Source organism: Bos javanicus, chromosome 5 (genome assembly GCF_032452875.1).
Source record: "Bos javanicus breed banteng chromosome 5, ARS-OSU_banteng_1.0, whole genome shotgun sequence".
NCBI lineage: Eukaryota > Metazoa > Chordata > Mammalia > Artiodactyla > Bovidae > Bos > Bos javanicus.
The window spans coordinates 108015229-108032884 of NC_083872.1; the positions used below are offsets into that span (position 1 = coordinate 108015229).

At 42.3% G+C, this 17656-nt stretch overlaps 2 protein-coding genes across 47 annotated transcripts in view; one reads left to right on the top strand and one right to left on the bottom strand.

The window, feature by feature from the left end:
* Window positions 1-1395: 1395 nt before the first annotated feature.
* LOC133248327 (uncharacterized) lies at window positions 1396-12983 on the bottom strand. Of its 12 annotated transcripts, none has more exons than XM_061418350.1 (5): window positions 11903-12983; window positions 10859-10963; window positions 7637-7753; window positions 3420-3620; window positions 1396-1644 (listed from the first exon to the last, which is right to left on the bottom strand). In XM_061418350.1, exons 1-2 carry the CDS (start codon window positions 12809-12811, stop codon window positions 10925-10927), a joined length of 948 nt encoding a protein of 315 aa, XP_061274334.1. In that variant the 5' UTR covers window positions 12812-12983; the 3' UTR covers window positions 1396-1644; window positions 3420-3620; window positions 7637-7753; window positions 10859-10924. The 12 variants fall into 12 exon arrangements, with proteins under 12 accessions (XP_061274334.1, XP_061274333.1, XP_061274336.1 ...); XM_061418349.1 differs by having other exon boundaries at window positions 11840-12983; XM_061418352.1 differs by lacking the exon at window positions 7637-7753 and having other exon boundaries at window positions 3420-3613.
* A 119-nt stretch (window positions 12984-13102) lies between these two features.
* Window positions 13103-17656, top strand: part of WNK1 (WNK lysine deficient protein kinase 1) — a 130452-nt gene continuing 125898 nt past the window's right edge. For 11 of the 35 annotated variants that reach the window (XM_061418289.1, XM_061418293.1, XM_061418292.1 and 8 more), the window contains exon 1: window positions 13108-14655. In XM_061418289.1, the coding sequence (XP_061274273.1) occupies window positions 13885-14655 (771 nt within the window). In that variant the 5' untranslated portion in view covers window positions 13108-13884. Of the gene's footprint in view, window positions 14656-17656 lie in introns of all 35 variants that reach the window. The other 24 variants (XM_061418301.1, XM_061418302.1, XM_061418304.1 and 21 more) reach the window with 13 other exon arrangements.

The window sequence follows — 17656 nt, forward strand, 5'->3', positions numbered from 1 at the left end:
TAGTGGTAAAGAACCCGCCTGCCAATGCAGGAGCCACAAGAGATGTGGGTTTGATTCCGGGGTGGGGAAGATCCCCTGAAGGAGGACATGGCAACCCACTCTGATATATTTGCCTGGAGAATCCCATGGACAGAGGAGCCTGGTGGGTTACAGTCCATAGGGTCACAAAGAGTCGAACAGGACTGAAGTGACTTGCCACACACACACAGGGTGGGGAATAGGACCAGGTTATCTCTAAGGGTTTTTCAATTTTCTTCTAAGACCCTATTTTATGATTCTATTTAAGTCATCTTTCTTTCTTGGAAGCTACTACTTTACATGCTCCATTGATTGTAACCAAAAAGCACCAGGTAGATAAAAACACTTCTCATTCTTATTTGGGGGTGGTGTAAAGGGGTGCTAAGGAAATCTGCCTGACATTGTCAAGGATCAGGGAATGAAAAAATTATTAAGAGTTGAGAGTCCTTAATGGTCATCCAAATCAATCTACTATCCATTGTGGGAATTCCCTTCAATATCATGTACAGATCAGTCATCTAGCTTCTGTCTGAATGTTTCCTATAGTAGGGAGTTCACTGGCTCACAGGACAGTTGATCCCAATTTAGGGCAGTTTTAATTATTAGCCAATTCTTGCTTCTATTAAGCTGAAATGTGTCTCCTGGTATCGCCTACCAGTCTGGCCTTTGGAGACACCCAGTTCGTTTGCCTGGAGAATGCATGTGCTTAAACAACCTTGTGGGCTTTTGTTGTTGTTTATGTATTTGGCTGCACCAAGCGGCATGCAAGAGATTTGTCCCTGACCAGGGATCGAACCCATGCCCCCTGCAGTGGAAGCACAGAGTCTCAACCACTGGATGGCTTGGGAAGTCCCCCAGCCTCGTGTCTTAAAAATCCCAAATTCAGTGTTAAGGAAGTCTTGGATCATCATCTGCAGATGTAGTTTCCTCTCTCAGGATTTCAGCTCTGGTTCCAGATTGCATATCAGTCAAAGAGAATGAAAGAGCAACCTTGGCACTTGCTATTTGCCCAGAAAAGTTTGTTTTCAGTTCTTTCTCACTAGCACGTACAAGGGGAAAAAAAATATCCATAAGCTACACTAAGATCCAATGCCTTGGCCTAGCTAGATGTGATAATTTGGACTAAGAGAGCCCACTGGTCACTGGCTGGGTGACCAGGGCATCACGCTTCCCTTTCTGTGTATTCATTTTCTCACCTGTTTTATCTGCACCCCTCACCCCTCCTCAAAGGGAGTTCAGGAAAATGACAATAATAGTATGGCTATGTGAAAAGCTTTGAGTTTGAAAGATTCTAGGGAAATACAGGATGCTATTAGACTGGACCTGTCCTGAGAAATAACAACTAAAGGCCAATGAACACACTTAAAGAATTAAAACTATGGTAAAATAACTGTATGCCATTGCATCACCTTTCAAACACACAGACATGCAAACCCAGCTGGAAAACCATCTCATCCTAAATTAAATGTGAGGGTTAGGACTGTCTTCAGGTTGAGTCACACGGATCGCCCCTGCAAGTTCCGCGACTACTGTCAATCTTAGCTGTGCAGTGGGCTCTTGTCAGGATCAGGCACATCAGACTTCACTGGACACAACATTGACTGTTCCTGGTGCCTGTATTTTTACCTGAAAAAATAATAAAGGTCTTTTTAAAAAAAACAAAAACTCCAGTTAATACTAAATAAATACTGAAAGATTACAGTGTGTTAGACGCTGACAAGATATCATAATATCTAAATGAATTTATTGACCTTTAAATGAAGCTTGGCCCACATGTCTGTCTGTCACAATTTCCTACTTATTTCCTTCCCCACTTTTTCCCCATTGTCAACTCTTGTTATTCTCAGTGGTCATGGAAAAAGAAATATATTAGTTTGAGTGATGAAAACAACACAGGCTGGCAGGTTCTTTCTCTTCCTTTACTGAACTATTTTCTTTCTTTTAAAATATAATTGACATACAACAATATATCAGCTTCAAGTGTCAACATAATGATGTGGTATCTGTATATATTTCAAAATGATAAGGGCAGTAAGTCTAGCTAACATCTTTTAAGAGAGCTATTTCTAATCAGACTCATTACAGAGCTTCTAACAGTAAGAATCGAAGGCTCTGACACGAGCTTATACTGACAAACACAATCTCAGGAAGAAGTTCCCTTTGGTTCTCTCCCCAACTCCTCTAGAGAATGTGCTAGTGATAATACCCAGTGAAATAATACCCAGTGAATATCCAGTGAAAATATTACATATTTTCTATGTGTAATTACAATGCAACAAGACTATCAGATTGCATTAAGTTTGAAGTGTTCTTTTCATGAAGGAAATTGGCATTTGTATTATTGGAGAGAGAAACCAGTTTTGGGGAAGGAGGAATGAATATAAAGATGTAGGGCAAAGTGGACAAGTGAGGTTAGAGAGGTAAATAATTGAAGCTTTATATCCTATAGGTAGTACTTGAATAATAATAATTTTAAAGGCCGTCTTAAGGGAAGTCTGTTGATGTGCTAGTCCTGAAAGAGAGGAAGGAGGTCTCTGTCACAGCGGGGTCAGCTCACATTTTACCCTCTTTCTATTCCCCACGACAGGTAGCTTCCCCTATGGGCCTGGGGATAGTGACAGACCCTCCAAAGGCATCTTGTATATGCTTGTATATGGGGGTGAAATGTTGGTAACAACTTCAAAGTCCAAAACTGAAGTTCAACCATGTGATGAAAGATTATTCTGACATGTAAAATAATATTGTATATTTAAAAATTAGTGATAATTTTGATGGAAATATGATTAGTGTTAGGTTGAAAATAAAACAACACATACGTTAAAAAAAAAAGAAAGTAAGAAATATACCCACAAATAAAAACACAGATAAAATATTGGAAGGGAATATACCAAAATATTAGTGTGGTTATTTCTCTATGGCAGAATTATGACTGATTTTTACTTCCCCCCCCTTATATCCTATTTTGTAAATTTTCTAAAAATAATATGTATACTCCTGGAATAATAAAACAGTGAAGGTTGGTTTTTAAAGAGTGTTAACAGATAAATAAAATGGTTTTCCATTCTTTAAACAGATAAAATAATGTAATTTAAAAAAATATGTCCTTTGTTGTTCCGATTAATAGAATTTATTATAAACCTGGTTTGTTGTGTGTGAGTGTTTATAAATGTAAGTGAGTGTGTATAAATATGTGTGTGTATAAATGTGTACGAGTGTGTATAAATGTGTCTGTGTGTGTATAAATGTGTGTGAGTGTGTATAAATGTGTGTGTGTTGTGGGGGAGATCTTGGATACACAGAGTTAAATTTAACCTTTCAAATTAATCACATGGTTGACATCTGCTATGACCAGGGCCCCATCCCAGGTATTGTACAGGATACGGTTTTTATGAAGCACACACCTTGTTTACAGAAGGCCTACATCCGATGTGGAAAAAAAGGCTTAAATATGTGGAAAAGTCAGTAACAATCACCATAACAAGCCGATGGGTTTTTCTGCCAGTTGTTACATGATGTTCTGTTCATGTAATTTGATGATCAGAAGACGCTTCTTCTTCTTCTTTTTTTTTTTTTAGAAGCTGCTTCTTGAGAGGACCTGTCCACTTGAAAACATCTTAGTCAGTGTTTTTTGGGATGTTATCTGTCTTTAGGTAATAACCATGTGTCACAGGAATCTGCTGACTTAAGACATTTTCCCCCATTTATAAAAAGTTGAAATAAAATTGATTTGGCAATAAGATAGGGGCTAAGTCTTTACAAGGGTTTTAAATTTCTCTTCAGGCCAGGTTCAGCCTTTGGGCCTCCTTCTAATTACTACCTGTGACAATTTTTTTCTAACCAGTGCCTAGCACTTATGTCCTGATTCTTGGGTAGCTAATCCAACACTTCAATCTGTCCTGGTTTGTTATAGGCAGAGACAAGTGATAAGATTGCCCAATCCTCTTGTGTCATAACTTAATACCTCTGTTGAAGATCGGTGATCAGGGCTGCAGAGATGTGCAGATAGACAGCTAAAATCAGCCTAGCAGTTGAAAAGGTCTGCTTTGACAAGCTGCTCCCAACATGTGCTAAGCTATGAAGCAATAGCAATATTGTCTTGTCTTTTTCTAGGAAACCCCTACATCCAAATTTAGATACCACATGCACATCCCTAGCCCAGTAGAATCATGACTTTTGTTACTGTTTAGCACCCTTATTCAAGAATTAAAATCATATTGCATATAAAGTATGAAATCAGACATACTCTCTCTGCAGTGGGAACCTAATCAGGAGATGCACATAAAAGAAACCGAGAAGTGCTTTAGGGGAGTGTGATGGAGGGGGAGTCTTGGAGAGGGAAAGAAAGAATCATTTTAGGATTTTCTTAGAGAAATTATAAAGAAACTTCACTGGAAGTCCCAAGGGGAGTAGGCTGAAGTAACTTGCCACTCTGACAAAGGAAAACCAACTTGTTATGAATTCAGTTAGAGGAAGAGTCCAGCTCTGCCAGAGTCTCATCCACTATACCCCTGGGTGGTCCAGGCTCCTCTTCCTTCATCTTTCCCTGTTGTTGCCTTGTGTGTGCGTGTGTGCTAAGTCGCTTCAGTTGTGTCTGATTCTGTGCGACCCTATGGACTATATATAGCCCGCCAGGCTTTTCTGTCCATGGAATTCTCTACGCAAAAATACTGGAGTGGATTGCCATGCTCTCCTCCAGGGGATCTTCCTGACCGAGGGATCGAACCTGCATCTCTTGTATTGGCAGGTATGGTCTCTACCGCTAGTACCACCTGGGGATCCTTGTACTGTGTATAATTTTAGGAGCTTTGTGATTCAACTGGAGAAAGATGAGCTTACTACTTAAGGACTACTAGTATTGTCTTAAAATAATGTATACTTCTGTCTACTGTAGATCATTACTCAGTGTAGAACTTGGAGCTCTTTTCCTAATTCTCAGCCATCCTAAGAGAACAAATTTTACAATGTCTTCAATTGGTCTAAATGCATACAGACATTTGGAAGACGAACTATTATTGCTGTTGTTACTGAACTTGCTAAATATTCTTTCTAGTTACAGAGTTAATCTGACTGTAATCTGTGAAGATTAATAAGCAAATTATGTTCAGTAAAATCATTTTAAGAGAAATGTTATTAAATTATGAATGTTAAAGTAGCACATATACTTTTCCTTGATCATTAATGACTGGTTTGGCAGAATTATATGCCACTGAAAAAATCTTCTTTGCATAGTTTTTATTGTTGTTCAGTCACTAAGTCATGTCTCATTCTTTGTGACCCCATGGACTGCAGCACTCCAGGCTTTCCTGTCCTTTACTATCTCCCTGAGTTTATTCAGGTTCATATCCATTGAGTTGGTGATGCTATCTAACCACCTCATCCTCTGTTGTCCCTTTCTCCTCCTGCCTTCAGTCTTTCCCAGCATCAGGGTCTTTTCCAGTGAGTCAGATCTTTGTATCAGGTGGCCAAAGGATTGGAGCTTCAGCTTCAGCATCAGTCCTTCCAATGAATATTCAGGATTGATTTCCTTTAGGATTGACTGGTTTGATCTCTTTGCAGTCCAAAGGACACTCAAGAGTCTTCTCCAGCTCCACAATTCTTGATTCTAAGGCATCAATTCTTTGGTGCTCAGCTTTCTTTATGGTTCAACTCTTACATCTGTACGTAACTACAGGAAAAACCATAGCTTTGACTATGCACACCTTTGGTGGCAAAATGGTGTCTCTGCTTTTTAATACACTTTCTAGGTTTGTCATAACTTTCCTTCCAAAGAGCCAAGTGTCTTTTAATTTCACGGCTACAGTCCCTGTCCAAAGTGATTTTGGAGCCCAGTAAAACAAAATCTGTCACTGCTTCCAGTTTTTCCCCATCTTTTTGCCATGAAGTTTTGGGACCAGATGCCATGACTTCGTTTTTTGAATGTCGAGTTTTAAGCCAGGTTTTTTACTCTCTTTCACCTTTATCAAGAGGCTCTTTAGTTCGTCTTTACTTTCTGCCATTAGAGTGGTATCATCTGCATACCTGAGGTTGTTGATATTTCTCCCAGCAGTCTTGATTCCAGCTTGTGATTTGTTCATCCAGCCTGGCATTTTGCACGATGTACTCTGCATGTAAGTTAAATCAGCAGGGTTTCAGTATACAGCCTTGACGTACTCCTTTTTCAATTTTGAACCCATAAGTTATTCCACATCCAGTTCTCACTGTTGCTTCTTGACCTGCATACAGGTTTCTTCAGAGACAGGTAAGGTGGTCTGGTATTCCTATCTCTTTAAGAATTTTCCACTTTGTTATTTATTTTCTGGTTTTTGAGGTATAATTTATGTACAGTTAAAATTCACCTATTTAAAGTGTACTGTTTAATGAGTTTTGAATGAATACAGCCCATACCTACCACCAAAATCAAGATAGAAAATATTTCCTTTACTTTAAAAGTTCCGTGTTCCTTTGCAGTCAGTCCCCTTTGCCCCTTCTTACCCCTGCCCCAGGAATAGATCAGTTTCTATAATTTTACCTTTTCTAGATTCACATGTAAGTGAAATCAGTCACCTTTCACGTCTGACTTCTTTCAGCTAGCATCATGCTCTTGAGATTCATCCATATTACCGTACATATCAGTAGTTTGTTTGTATAGCATTCCAGTACATGGAAATACCAATTTACTTATCCATTCAATTGCCTGTCAATAGATATTTGTTGTATTTCCAGTTTGGGGCTATGGTGAATAAAATTGCTCTGAAATGTCTTTGTGTAGACACATATTTCCATTTCTCTTGGGTGGGTATCTAGCAGTGGATTTGTTGGATTATATAGTTAAGTGTATGTTCAACTTGATTACAAAGTCACACTGTTTTCCATACTGGCTGTACCATTATATGTGTGATAGAAACAGATACTTTGCATTCTCGCCACCACTTGGTATTCTCTTTTTAATTTTAGCCATTCTAGTAAGTATGTGATGATATTACATTGTGATTTTAATTTTCACTTTGTCAGTGACTATGATGCTATACATCTTTTCATGTGGTTATCTATCATCCATTTATCTTTTTTGATAAAGTATCTGCTCAAATCTTTTGCACACTTTTATTGCACTCACTGTTTATCTTAATGTTGAGTCGTAAGAGTTCCCTACATATTCTGTTTACAAATATTTTTCCTGATATTTGTTTTGAAGTATTTACTCTAAGTCTGTGGCCTTTTCATTTTGGTAACACTTCTTTTGAATGACAAATTGTTTAAATTTTTATGAAGTCCAGTTTAACAATTTTTCCTTTATGTGCATTTTGTGTCTTAAGAATTCTTTGCCTAACCCAAGGTCACATTGATTTTCTCCTATGTTTTCTTTTGGAAGTTTTATAGTTTTAACTTATATTTAAGTGTATGATCCATCTCGAGTTAATTTTCAGTATTGTATGAGGAAAGGATTAAGGCTCATTCTCTGGCATTGGGGTAGGCCTTGTCCTGGGAATTCAGTAAAGTTAAGTGTCATTTCATTCCCTTTCTCCAACGGGGAGGGTATCTCTCTTCACATTGGGCTGCCTGGGATTGGGGAAGGGGTGCTAAGGATAAGGTAAAACTGTCTTTCCTTCCCTCTTCAATGCATCTTATTTCTCTGCTTTACCTGGGTGCTCTAATTGCCACTTAAAATCCTTAGCTCTTGTGAAGGTATTTTGGCATGTGGATATTCGTTCAAGTTGATATTTCTGTGAGGGAGCAGTCATTGGAAACTTGCTGAAGTCTGAAAGCCAAATGATATGTTTTAAAATTTTTAATTTTCAATTGTCCATTGCTTGTATATAGAAATGCAATTAATTGGTTTTTGTATATTGACCTTGTATCCACTATCCATGTTAAATCATTTAGTTCTAGTAGGGCCTTTTTTTTTTTTTTTTGCATTCCTTGGGTTGTTTCTTTACTGTCTACATGTGTCTCATCTTTTTTCCTCTCTTAGTGCGTTGGTTAGGACTGCTAGTACCATGTTATATAAAGTGGTGGGAATGAATATTCTTATTTGCCATCCTAGAAAGCATTTGTTCTACCATTAAGCATGATGTTAGCTCTAGGTTTTTTGTAGATGTACTTTATCATGTTGAAAAAGTTCCCTTTTATTTATAGTCAGCTGAAGGGTTTTTTTAATATATATATATATAATGAACAGTTGTTGAGTTTTTTGTTTCTTTGTTTTGGCTATGCCACGTGGCTTGCAGGGCTCTTAGTTCCCCAGTTAGGGTTTAAACCCTCAAGCCATGGCAGTGAAAACCTGAGTCCTAACCACTGCACCACCAGGAACTCCTAGTAGTTGAGTTTTGTCAAGTGATTTTTATGCATCTCTTGAGGTGATTGTATGATTTTTCTCTTTTTTGTTTGTTGATAGGGCTTTCCTGGTGGTTCAGTGATAAAGAATACGCCTGCAATGCAGGAGACACCGGTTTGACTCCTGGGTTGGGAAGATCCCCTGAAGGAAATGGCAGTCCATTCCAGTATTCTTGCCTGGAGAATCCCATGAACAGAGGAGCCTGAAAGGCTACAATCCATGTGGTTGCCAATGAGTCGGACATGACTTAGTGACTAAACAAAAAAATTAAGTATTTTCATCCTTAAAAAAGAGGGAGATCCTGTTATATGCTACAAGATGGGTGAAACTTGAGGACATTATGCGAAGTTAAATAAACTAACCACAATAAAAAAAAAACAAAAAATGGCAAATCACACTGATTACTTTTATGTTTACTATTAAATCTTGAGATAAACCCAACATGGACATGATGTATTACCCTTTTAGAAAAAAATCTCTAGATTTACTAAAATTTTGTTTAGGATTTTTACATCATGTTCATGGTAGGTATTGAACTGTAGTTTTCTTTTTGTGTAATATCTTTGTCTGGTTTTGCTAACTAGGTAATGCTAGCCTTATAGTATGAGTTGGGAATTGCTTCTACACTTCTGTTTTTAGAAAAGTTTGTATAGAATTTGTATTATATGGCTATATTTCCTTATGTGCTTGGTATAATTCACCAATTAACTCATCAGGTCTGGAGTTTTCTTTGTGAGAAGATCAACTGTAAATTCAGTTTCTTTGATATAGGGCCACTAAGTTTTCTTTTTTTTCATTAAGTGAACTTTGATAGTTTGTGCTTCAACATACTTGTTCATCTTATTTGTCAATGTATCAGCATAAAGTAGTTCAGCATGTTCTCCAATTATCCTTTTAATTTCTGTAGAATTTAATATGATGGCCTCTCTTGTGGTCCTGATATTAGTCAGCTTAATCTTTTCTATTTGGGTATTGCCCAGACTTTAATATTAATACATACAGAAACAATTTTAAAATATAATATATGATCTAATACCTATTATTCTGCAACTTGAGTTTTTTATTTACTATTGTTATGTGACTACATATCTATTTACTTTGTGCTCTTCTATGGCTATATGGTATCAAAATTTATACCATACTTTATTTTCTTGTCAACATACATGCAGATTGTTTCATTTCTTGGTTATAGACAAAGCTGTAGTGGACCTTCTTAGAGTTATTTTTAGTGCATATGCGCAAGCATTTCTCTAAGCTGGGTACCAAGAAGGGAAACTACTGGGTCAATGGCTATGCACACTGCACATTTTAATAAGTACTAACAGACGGCCCTCAAAAAAAGTTGTACTAATTTATGTTATCATTAGCAGCGCATGAGTTTCTCCACACCTCTGTCAACCCTTGATATTATAAATCCATAAAAATTTTGCCAATTTTTTTGAGGGAAAAATACATATCTTATTTTAACTTGCAGTTCCCTAGTTACTGGATTCGTGTGTTTTTTTTTTTTTTTTTTGCCATATGCATTTCTTCCTACCTCAGTTTTCTTTTCCTAATTTCTCCCCCTTTTCTATACAGCTATCTTTCTTTTTCTTTATATTTAAGGTGTTATTTATGTATTTTGGCTATTAGGGTTCCAGTATACAGGTTCCAAGTTTTTCTGCCAGCTCATCCTTGTGCTTTATCGATCAGCATTGTCAATTCTAACATAGTCAAATGTTTTTCTTTATGGCTCTTGGTTTGTTCTTTGAAGTCCTTTCCTATCCCATGTTTCCCTATGTTTCAAAAATTCTTAGAGTTCTTTAAAAAAAAAAAATTAGCTCCTTAAACTGTGTGGATATCAATTTGTAAATGGTGTGAGGTAGACATCTAATTTCTTTTTCAAAGGAATAACTAATTGTTCAAGCACTGTTTATTAACCTTTTCCCACTGACCTGAAGAAGATTGCCTCATTTATGGACCTCCTATGCACACGTTTCTGTATTCTCTCCATTATCTGTGCTTATCACAATAAGCAGACTTAATCTTATGATTTTCCAATATGCTCTGATATGGGGCAAGTCCCACCCCGCCTTTATTTCTTTTATAATAAAAAAAGGTTTCAAAATCTGTTCCTTGTTTAACTGCCTGATTCTCTTTTCTTCCTCTGGTTGCAAGTGACAAAGAGGTGAAATAAGAATTACCAAAAAAAAAAAAAAAAAAGAATTACCATAGGCAAGACAAGGAGCATGAAGAATGGAGAAAGAGAAATTCTCTTAAGATGGTTCCCCCCCCCCCCCTACACTTCAAGATGCTACCCTATGAATATGCCAAATAAACATGAAATAAGTTTGTGTGTTCAGCCACTGTCTGAATCATTGGTGCCTTTCATTGCCGTTCAGTTACCAATGGCAGGGACCACGTAAACATCAAATGGGAACGGATGGGAGCTAGAAAGAAACATGAATCAGGGTGAGAAAATGAACAGGGACCTAAATGAGTAAAGAACATGGTGAGAGAAAATAAAAACTTGTATTCTTATGGACCCACCTGCCAGGCAGTCCAGTCTCTGCTTAGAGTATCCACTGGGTTCTTTCTGCTACCTCTTGATGCTTTTTATATTTGGATTACAGAGGTCGGTTCTTTACTGGACACCTGACTTTACAGAGAAAGGAAAAGCACCATTTGGGATATAATAATAATGACTCATAGCAAATACCACTGAAAGTGGGTAGGTGTTAAAAAGGGAGCCCAACAAACAAGTGCGGTAGTAAAATATTCACATACACAGTTTAATCTTTAAATCTAGCACTGTACCTGTTTTCCTGGTGAAGCTACCATTACACAAGTTGGAAAAGCCGTCACATGGGTTTTGAGTTAACAATGAAATTATTTACAATGAATTTAGCTGTTCCTGACTGTCGATAGGGCCTGGTGGTTGTCATGCGGCTTGTGTTCAGTGCAGTGTGGCCAGAGCTTCATGGTCCAGTAAGTACGACCAGGTAGTAACAAAGGCTTTCAATGGCCGTTCACATAAACATCCTCATTTTTTATGTTCCCCAAACACGAACTTTGTGAGTTACTGATCTCCTTTCAACTCACCAATTTATAATCAATTGTCTCATGTTTTAAAGTAGGCTATTTTCCCTAGTAAAAAGCAACAATTGCGTCAAGTTCTAAGGAGCTGCCTCAAGAAGTCCCATGTAAGAGGCATTTCTCCCCTTTGCACCAAGTTTACAAATGAAGACAAACCACTTAATACACCGTAATGATATTTACCATTACCAAAGCAAATGAGGGAAGGGGATAGTCTCTAAAACAATGGAATGCGAACACTAAGACTTCAGTGGCCCCTACTGAACTGTTTTAAAATGTTCATAATCTGCTAGCTTCATGAAACCTAATAACCGCTGGCTTTACAACAAACTTTTTTGTATACCTAAAGGGTAGCTTTTGATTAAAAACATTAAAAAAAAAAAAGAGTAATTGTTCTACGTATCAGATAAATCGCTCTGGATTGTAGAGCCAGACCTCTCTCTTAAGTGGAGCTCATGCAGCTAGCTTTGGGCATTTGCTAGGAAACGAAGCGCTAACCAATCTTCCGTCCGGCTGCTTCCAACCGCTGGTCTTCCAGTGCGGCCGCACGGCCCGTGCGCTCCGGAGCCGGTCCGCCGCGGGCGCGGGGCCGGGGCCGGGGCCGGGGCCGGAGCCCGGGCGGAGCGCACGCGCGCTCGGAGCAGTTGCGCACGTTTCAGCGCTTCCCGCTCCTACCGTTGGGCTTAAGACTTTCAACCGCCGTCTGGGTCCGGCTTCCTGCTCCATCGGGTGCCCCCTGGTGCTCATCACCTGCACCATCTTGAGTGGCGGCTGCGCGGAGCAAGGGGTCCAGGGAGCCCGAGGATGCTTTCGAGAAAGCCGCACGTCCAAAGCCGGGGTGTGGATCACACGGGCACACTCAGGCACCTCTAAAGGAAGAGGCAGGCTGTTTTTACTAAGCACCAAGAGAGACAGGAGCACATTAAGTTTCATCCAAGTCAACTCAGCTCCTTCAAGTTTGTGGTAAAAGCCGCAAAGATACGTAGACCTCGTTTCTTCTCGAATCCATCCCCTCCCGCGCGCTGTGCGCTTTTTCCGGGCGGAGTTCGCTGTGACCCTTGACTGCAGTGGGGCGGCCCGTCTCTGCGAGTCAGAGGATCTGTCCTGGGCTTGAAGCCCAGGATGCGGCCTTAAGTGCCATGGAAGGGAGCTTCCCCCCTCCCCCAGCCAATCAGTGTTATGCACAAAGTCTGTGGCCCGAGCAGAGGGGGTCCGGCTCCTCCCGGCTCTCCGCCCACGCTCCGGTCGCGCCACCGTATTTAAATAGGAACAGCAGCTCGTTTTCCATCCATGGCAATCCCAAGAGCCTGCTCTCTCCTCAGCACAGCATGGTGGGAGCCTCTCCCCTCTTCCTGAGTCCTTCTCTTGTTTTCTCTTCCCTTCTTCCACAATTAATGCCCAAGTCATGCTTTTCCTAGCTAGCGCCCACTAAAGGATGAGGCTTAGCGACCCGCGGTGACGCTCCCATCCGCCTTCCAGAAGAGGCGGTTTCAAAGGGAACTACAGCTCCCGTGGGGCCTCAGGCTAAGCCACCGCAGGGCATCACGGGAGTCGTAGGCGTCTTCCTGCTCTGTCCCGTTCATTCCTCAAGGTGTCAACTACAAGTCCCAGAGCGTCTCAGGGCAAGACAGCCTGCGCGAGAGCCCCGCGAGCGGAGTGGGGGTGGGGCGCCCCGGGCGGCGGGGGGCGGGGCCCGAGCGGGCTGTGTGGAGGCTTCAGATTCCCGGCGCCATTTAGCGCGGAGTTTCGCCGGCGGACGCGGCTCTTCTTCCGCGGCCTCTCTGCACTCATCTCCGTGACAGAAGGCGCCCGACCGGGTGACTGCCCTTACTTCTCCCGGCCCTCCTCGGCCCGGAGGAGCACCGGGCTCGGGCCCTCCCCCACCGGCTCTCCCTCCGTCAGCCCCCGGCCCCGGCCCGGAGAGGAAGGGGTCCGCCCGGCCCGGGGCGGGCGGTGAGGCCCGGGGCCGGGGGCCGCTCCTCCGTGTCGCGCTTCGGCCCCTCGCGTCGGGCAATGGGCGGCCTCTGAGGCCGTCCAGCAGGGCGGGGAGGAGGAGCGGCCGCCTGCCTGGCCGCGAGCCCCATCGCGGCCTCGTCCGCCTCCGCGCCGAGCGGCAGCCGCTCGGGGGTCCAGCCCGCCCCGGGCCGCAGCGGTGGAGAGCCGGCCGCCGCCTCCTTGACTCGGTGCGGGCCGCCGCGCCGCCCCCATGACCGCGCGCCCCCGGCCCTCCAGCCCGCCCGTCCGCCGCTCGCCGCACGATGGGTGCGGGCCGTGAGGCGCCAGCCCCCGTGCCTCCGCCCCGCCGCCGCCCCCGACAAGCGCGCCTCGAGAGCCGCAGCGGCCGCCGCAGCCGGGCCCGCGGGCCCGCCTCCCGCTCGGGCCGCCGAGTCAGTGCTGAGTGAGGGGCCGTCGCCCCGCCGCCCCGGGCCGGCCCCCTTCTTCCGCGAACTCGAGCAGCCCGCCTCGCTCCCGCTCCCACCATGTCTGGCGGCGCCGCCGACCAGCAGAGCAGCGCGCAGGGCTCGCTGTTCCTCTCGCCCCCGGCGCCTGCCCCCAAGAATGGCTCCAGCTCGGACTCCTCGGTGGGGGAGAAACTGGGCGCCGCAGCGGCCGACGCCGCAGCCGGCCGGACGGAGGAGTACCGGCGTCGCCGCCATACCATGGACAAGGACAGCCGGGGGGCGGCCGCGACCACCACCACAGAGCACCGCTTCTTCCGCCGCAGCGTCATCTGCGACTCCAACGCTACGGCCCTGGAGCTGCCCGGCCTCCCTCTGCCGCTGCCTCAGCCCGGCGCGGCTGCCGTGGTCCCGCAGCGGAGCCCCCCGGAACCCCCGCGCGAGGAGACCCTGATCCCCGCCGCTGCCGCCCAGGTGGCCCAGCAGCCGCCCGCCGCCGCCGCCGCCGCCGCCGCCCCCCCTGAGGAGCCGGTCGCCGCGAGCCCGGCCACCTCTTCGGCCCCGAGCAGCGCGGGCAGAGACCGCCAGGCTGTCCAGCCCGGCCCCGCGGGGAGCCGAGAGGAGCCTCCGACGTCGAGAAGTGGCAGCGGCGGCGGCAGCGCCAAGGAGCCCCAGGAGGAACGGAGCCAGCAGCAGGATGACATCGAGGAGTTGGAGACCAAGGCCGTGGGCATGTCCAACGACGGCCGCTTTCTCAAGTTTGACATCGAGATTGGCAGGGGCTCCTTTAAGACGGTCTACAAGGGTCTGGACACCGAGACCACCGTGGAGGTCGCCTGGTGTGAGCTGCAGGTATACCCCACCTTCTTTCTCTTATAGTGCTGTGGGTCCCACATTGGGCTCGGCCACTTGGCCGAATTTTCCCTTTACGTGTCTTCCTCTTGACTGTTCGCTGCGAGTGGGGGGAGGCCAACTTTCGAAAGAGTCACCAGGATTTGGGGTGTTGGCACAGGTGAGGCGTTAGTATTTGTAGCCAGAGATTCGCTCCTAGGGAAGGAGTGGTGAAAGTCATCCGGATACCAGCGCGTTGCCTCCTCGTCATTGTTTTAGTGTCTGGCAGGAAACGAAATGAGCGGGGAAGTTTTTGAGTTCGGAAAGTACAGTCCTCTTGCCTTGTGTTCTTCAGAGTCTGCAGTGATGAACTGCTGGTGTGTTAGATGCGTGTTTCCATTCCTGAGAACAGGCGGTCTTAAGTTAAGAACGACCTTGCTCACGAATGACCTTCTTTTCGACGAATCTTAGTTGGTGGTCGCACCGGCATCTAATAAACTAAAAAAAGGTTTCCTTCACTGGATAGTTTGAGATTAGAAAGTTACAGTTGGGTGTTTGATATCGTTCCACCTGATGATGTTTAAGCAAGTTTTGATAACCGTGAGCAGACGTTGTTATTAAAACTAGTGTGTCTTTAGCCCACTCACTGTTCTGTGGGTAATACAGGAGCTTATGTAAATTGTGTTTTGAGAGTTGTAATGTCATTATCATTGTTTTAATCTTGTAAAAGATTTTTAAGCTAAACTTTCTCAAGGGTACAAATGAGTGACAAAGGCTTCATTTTTAACCTCTAGGAGGTTTTCATGGTGTAAATAATGGTGTGTCATCCTGGTTGACAAGGTTATAACGGGGTTTGGGCTACTTGTTGGCTTGATCTGTAGCAGCTTGACTGAAGTTGTCCTCACCTATGTGTGTTCACATAGGTTATTGGAAGAAGTGGAGTTGAACTGAATAAAAAAACCACTGACATTATACGTGAAAAATGCCAGTATCCATATTTTTCTGGCAAAGGAAATGAACCAAGCTGAAATAGGATATGAAAGTACCTGAGTGATCTAGGAATTTATCTATTATCCGTGACCCAATATGTTAACATTTAACCTTTTGAATGTCACCTTCCAAATGACCAAGGTCATATCAAGTGTGAAGGAAAATTAACATGTGGAAGGAAGTAAACTTAAAAAACTGACAAGTTTTTTAGGAATATAATTTCTTAAATTTTATAGTTAGTGATACAGAACTTCTAAAGGCATTGTGAAATAAAAACTCAATTTTGTAGTGTTTTAAGAGTTCGAAAGGTGGTAGACCTGTTTTTTTTTTTAATTGTCAAATTATAACTTTATTCTTTGGTCATTCTTACTCAGAAACTTTGATCTGATTTGTTTTGGTTTACAGGCAGAGTATTAGTTACAAGCAAACAAACACCTGTTACGTTTTTAATACCTAAGGTGCTTATTGCTGCTGATCCTGTATTGTATTCTTTTATTGTTTCATATTTGAATAGGTGCTTTTTAATAATTTTTTCCCCTCTATTTGTTACCTTACTCTCAAGACTAGACCCAAGTAAGTGTTGAGCACTTTATGGATTAACTTTGTTAGATTCAATTTTTAACTTTTAAGACTTCTCAGAATGTATGTTTTTTTTGTCACCTGGAATCTTCAGATAGTTTATTATCTTGAAACTACTGATACAGTGGGTGAAAAAAACCTCAGTTTGTCTAATGTCACGATTTTGTCTAAGCTTCTCATTTTTTTTTTCTAGAACTCATGAATTTTTGATTTTTGTTCTCTAGGCATGGTCATGGTTAAACAAAAGAATATCTTCTCTCTATGTATAACAGTGCCATATTATTTTTATGCTAGTTTGGAATTTGGCTGGAGAACCAAATGAAAATGCATTTGAGTGGTACCCTGCTTTGGAACCTTCCTTTTATGATCCTACTTTGACAGTTTTCCATTTTTGTTTTTAAAATGTGATTATCTTAGTCCCAAGATCTTTTATAGCAGTAGTTGGACAGTATTTATGATGTTTTGGCCAAAACACTTGATAACAACCTACTCAGTAGGTTAGTGGTTGAGTTATTGTCTTTGGATCTAAATTAAAGGACAAGCCAAAGGATTACTAAATCATTGGGGAAAAAATAAACTTTTTTCACTAAATGTATACTTACTACAAATTTTTCTGTAGGAAGACTGGAGAAATATTGTGTTGTTGAGTTAAAAATGTCATGTATTAAAACTGGAAGAAATCTTAGGCTATTCTGCCCAGCTTCTTATTTGATAAATGAAGAACCTGAAGTAGAGTAACTTATTTGTAAATGACTTTCTTGGGTTGATAAGGAATAAAATTAACTGGTTAGGATCTAATAATTTGAGAAATGTTAAAGCATTTGTAGTCTAGTAGATGGTTAATTAGTAAATCTCAAATGAAGCAGTTCTGTTTTTGATGTGGAAGTTACTGTCAGATTTTTGGAGAGATCTGATCCTGTAACCCTGGCAGATTCCAGACTTATGATATGGGTAGCGATTTTATCACTTCAAATGGAGAAATAAATAGGCTTTTGGGGATGAAGGATGGATGGGTGTGGTATGTGAGTCAAATTTGTTTCCATCAAGCCTATTTTTAGAGTCACAATATGCATAGTTATCTATTAAAACAAATACTGACTCTTAATATGTGGGTAGTACTTTGATACTACAGGATCTTAAGTGATAACTGAGATCCATTAAGGTGCATATTTACTTACCTGGTTTTACTAGGCAGGTGATGTGCCTTAATTTTACTTCTCTTTTGGCTTGATCAGAAAATGTTGTTACTGCTGGACTTTACAGAATTTACATTGCCTTTTTTAGGGAGGGTTTGTTTTTGTTTTAAAGAAACATAGCATAATTGCTTTGATAAAACATAATTATACACTGCGATTCATTTACTTTAAGCACTTCTGCCCATGCTGCTTCTAACTACAGAGTTCACTGAATATATTGATAAGATTATTTCCAGATCTGCCTGAAAGGAGAAGTC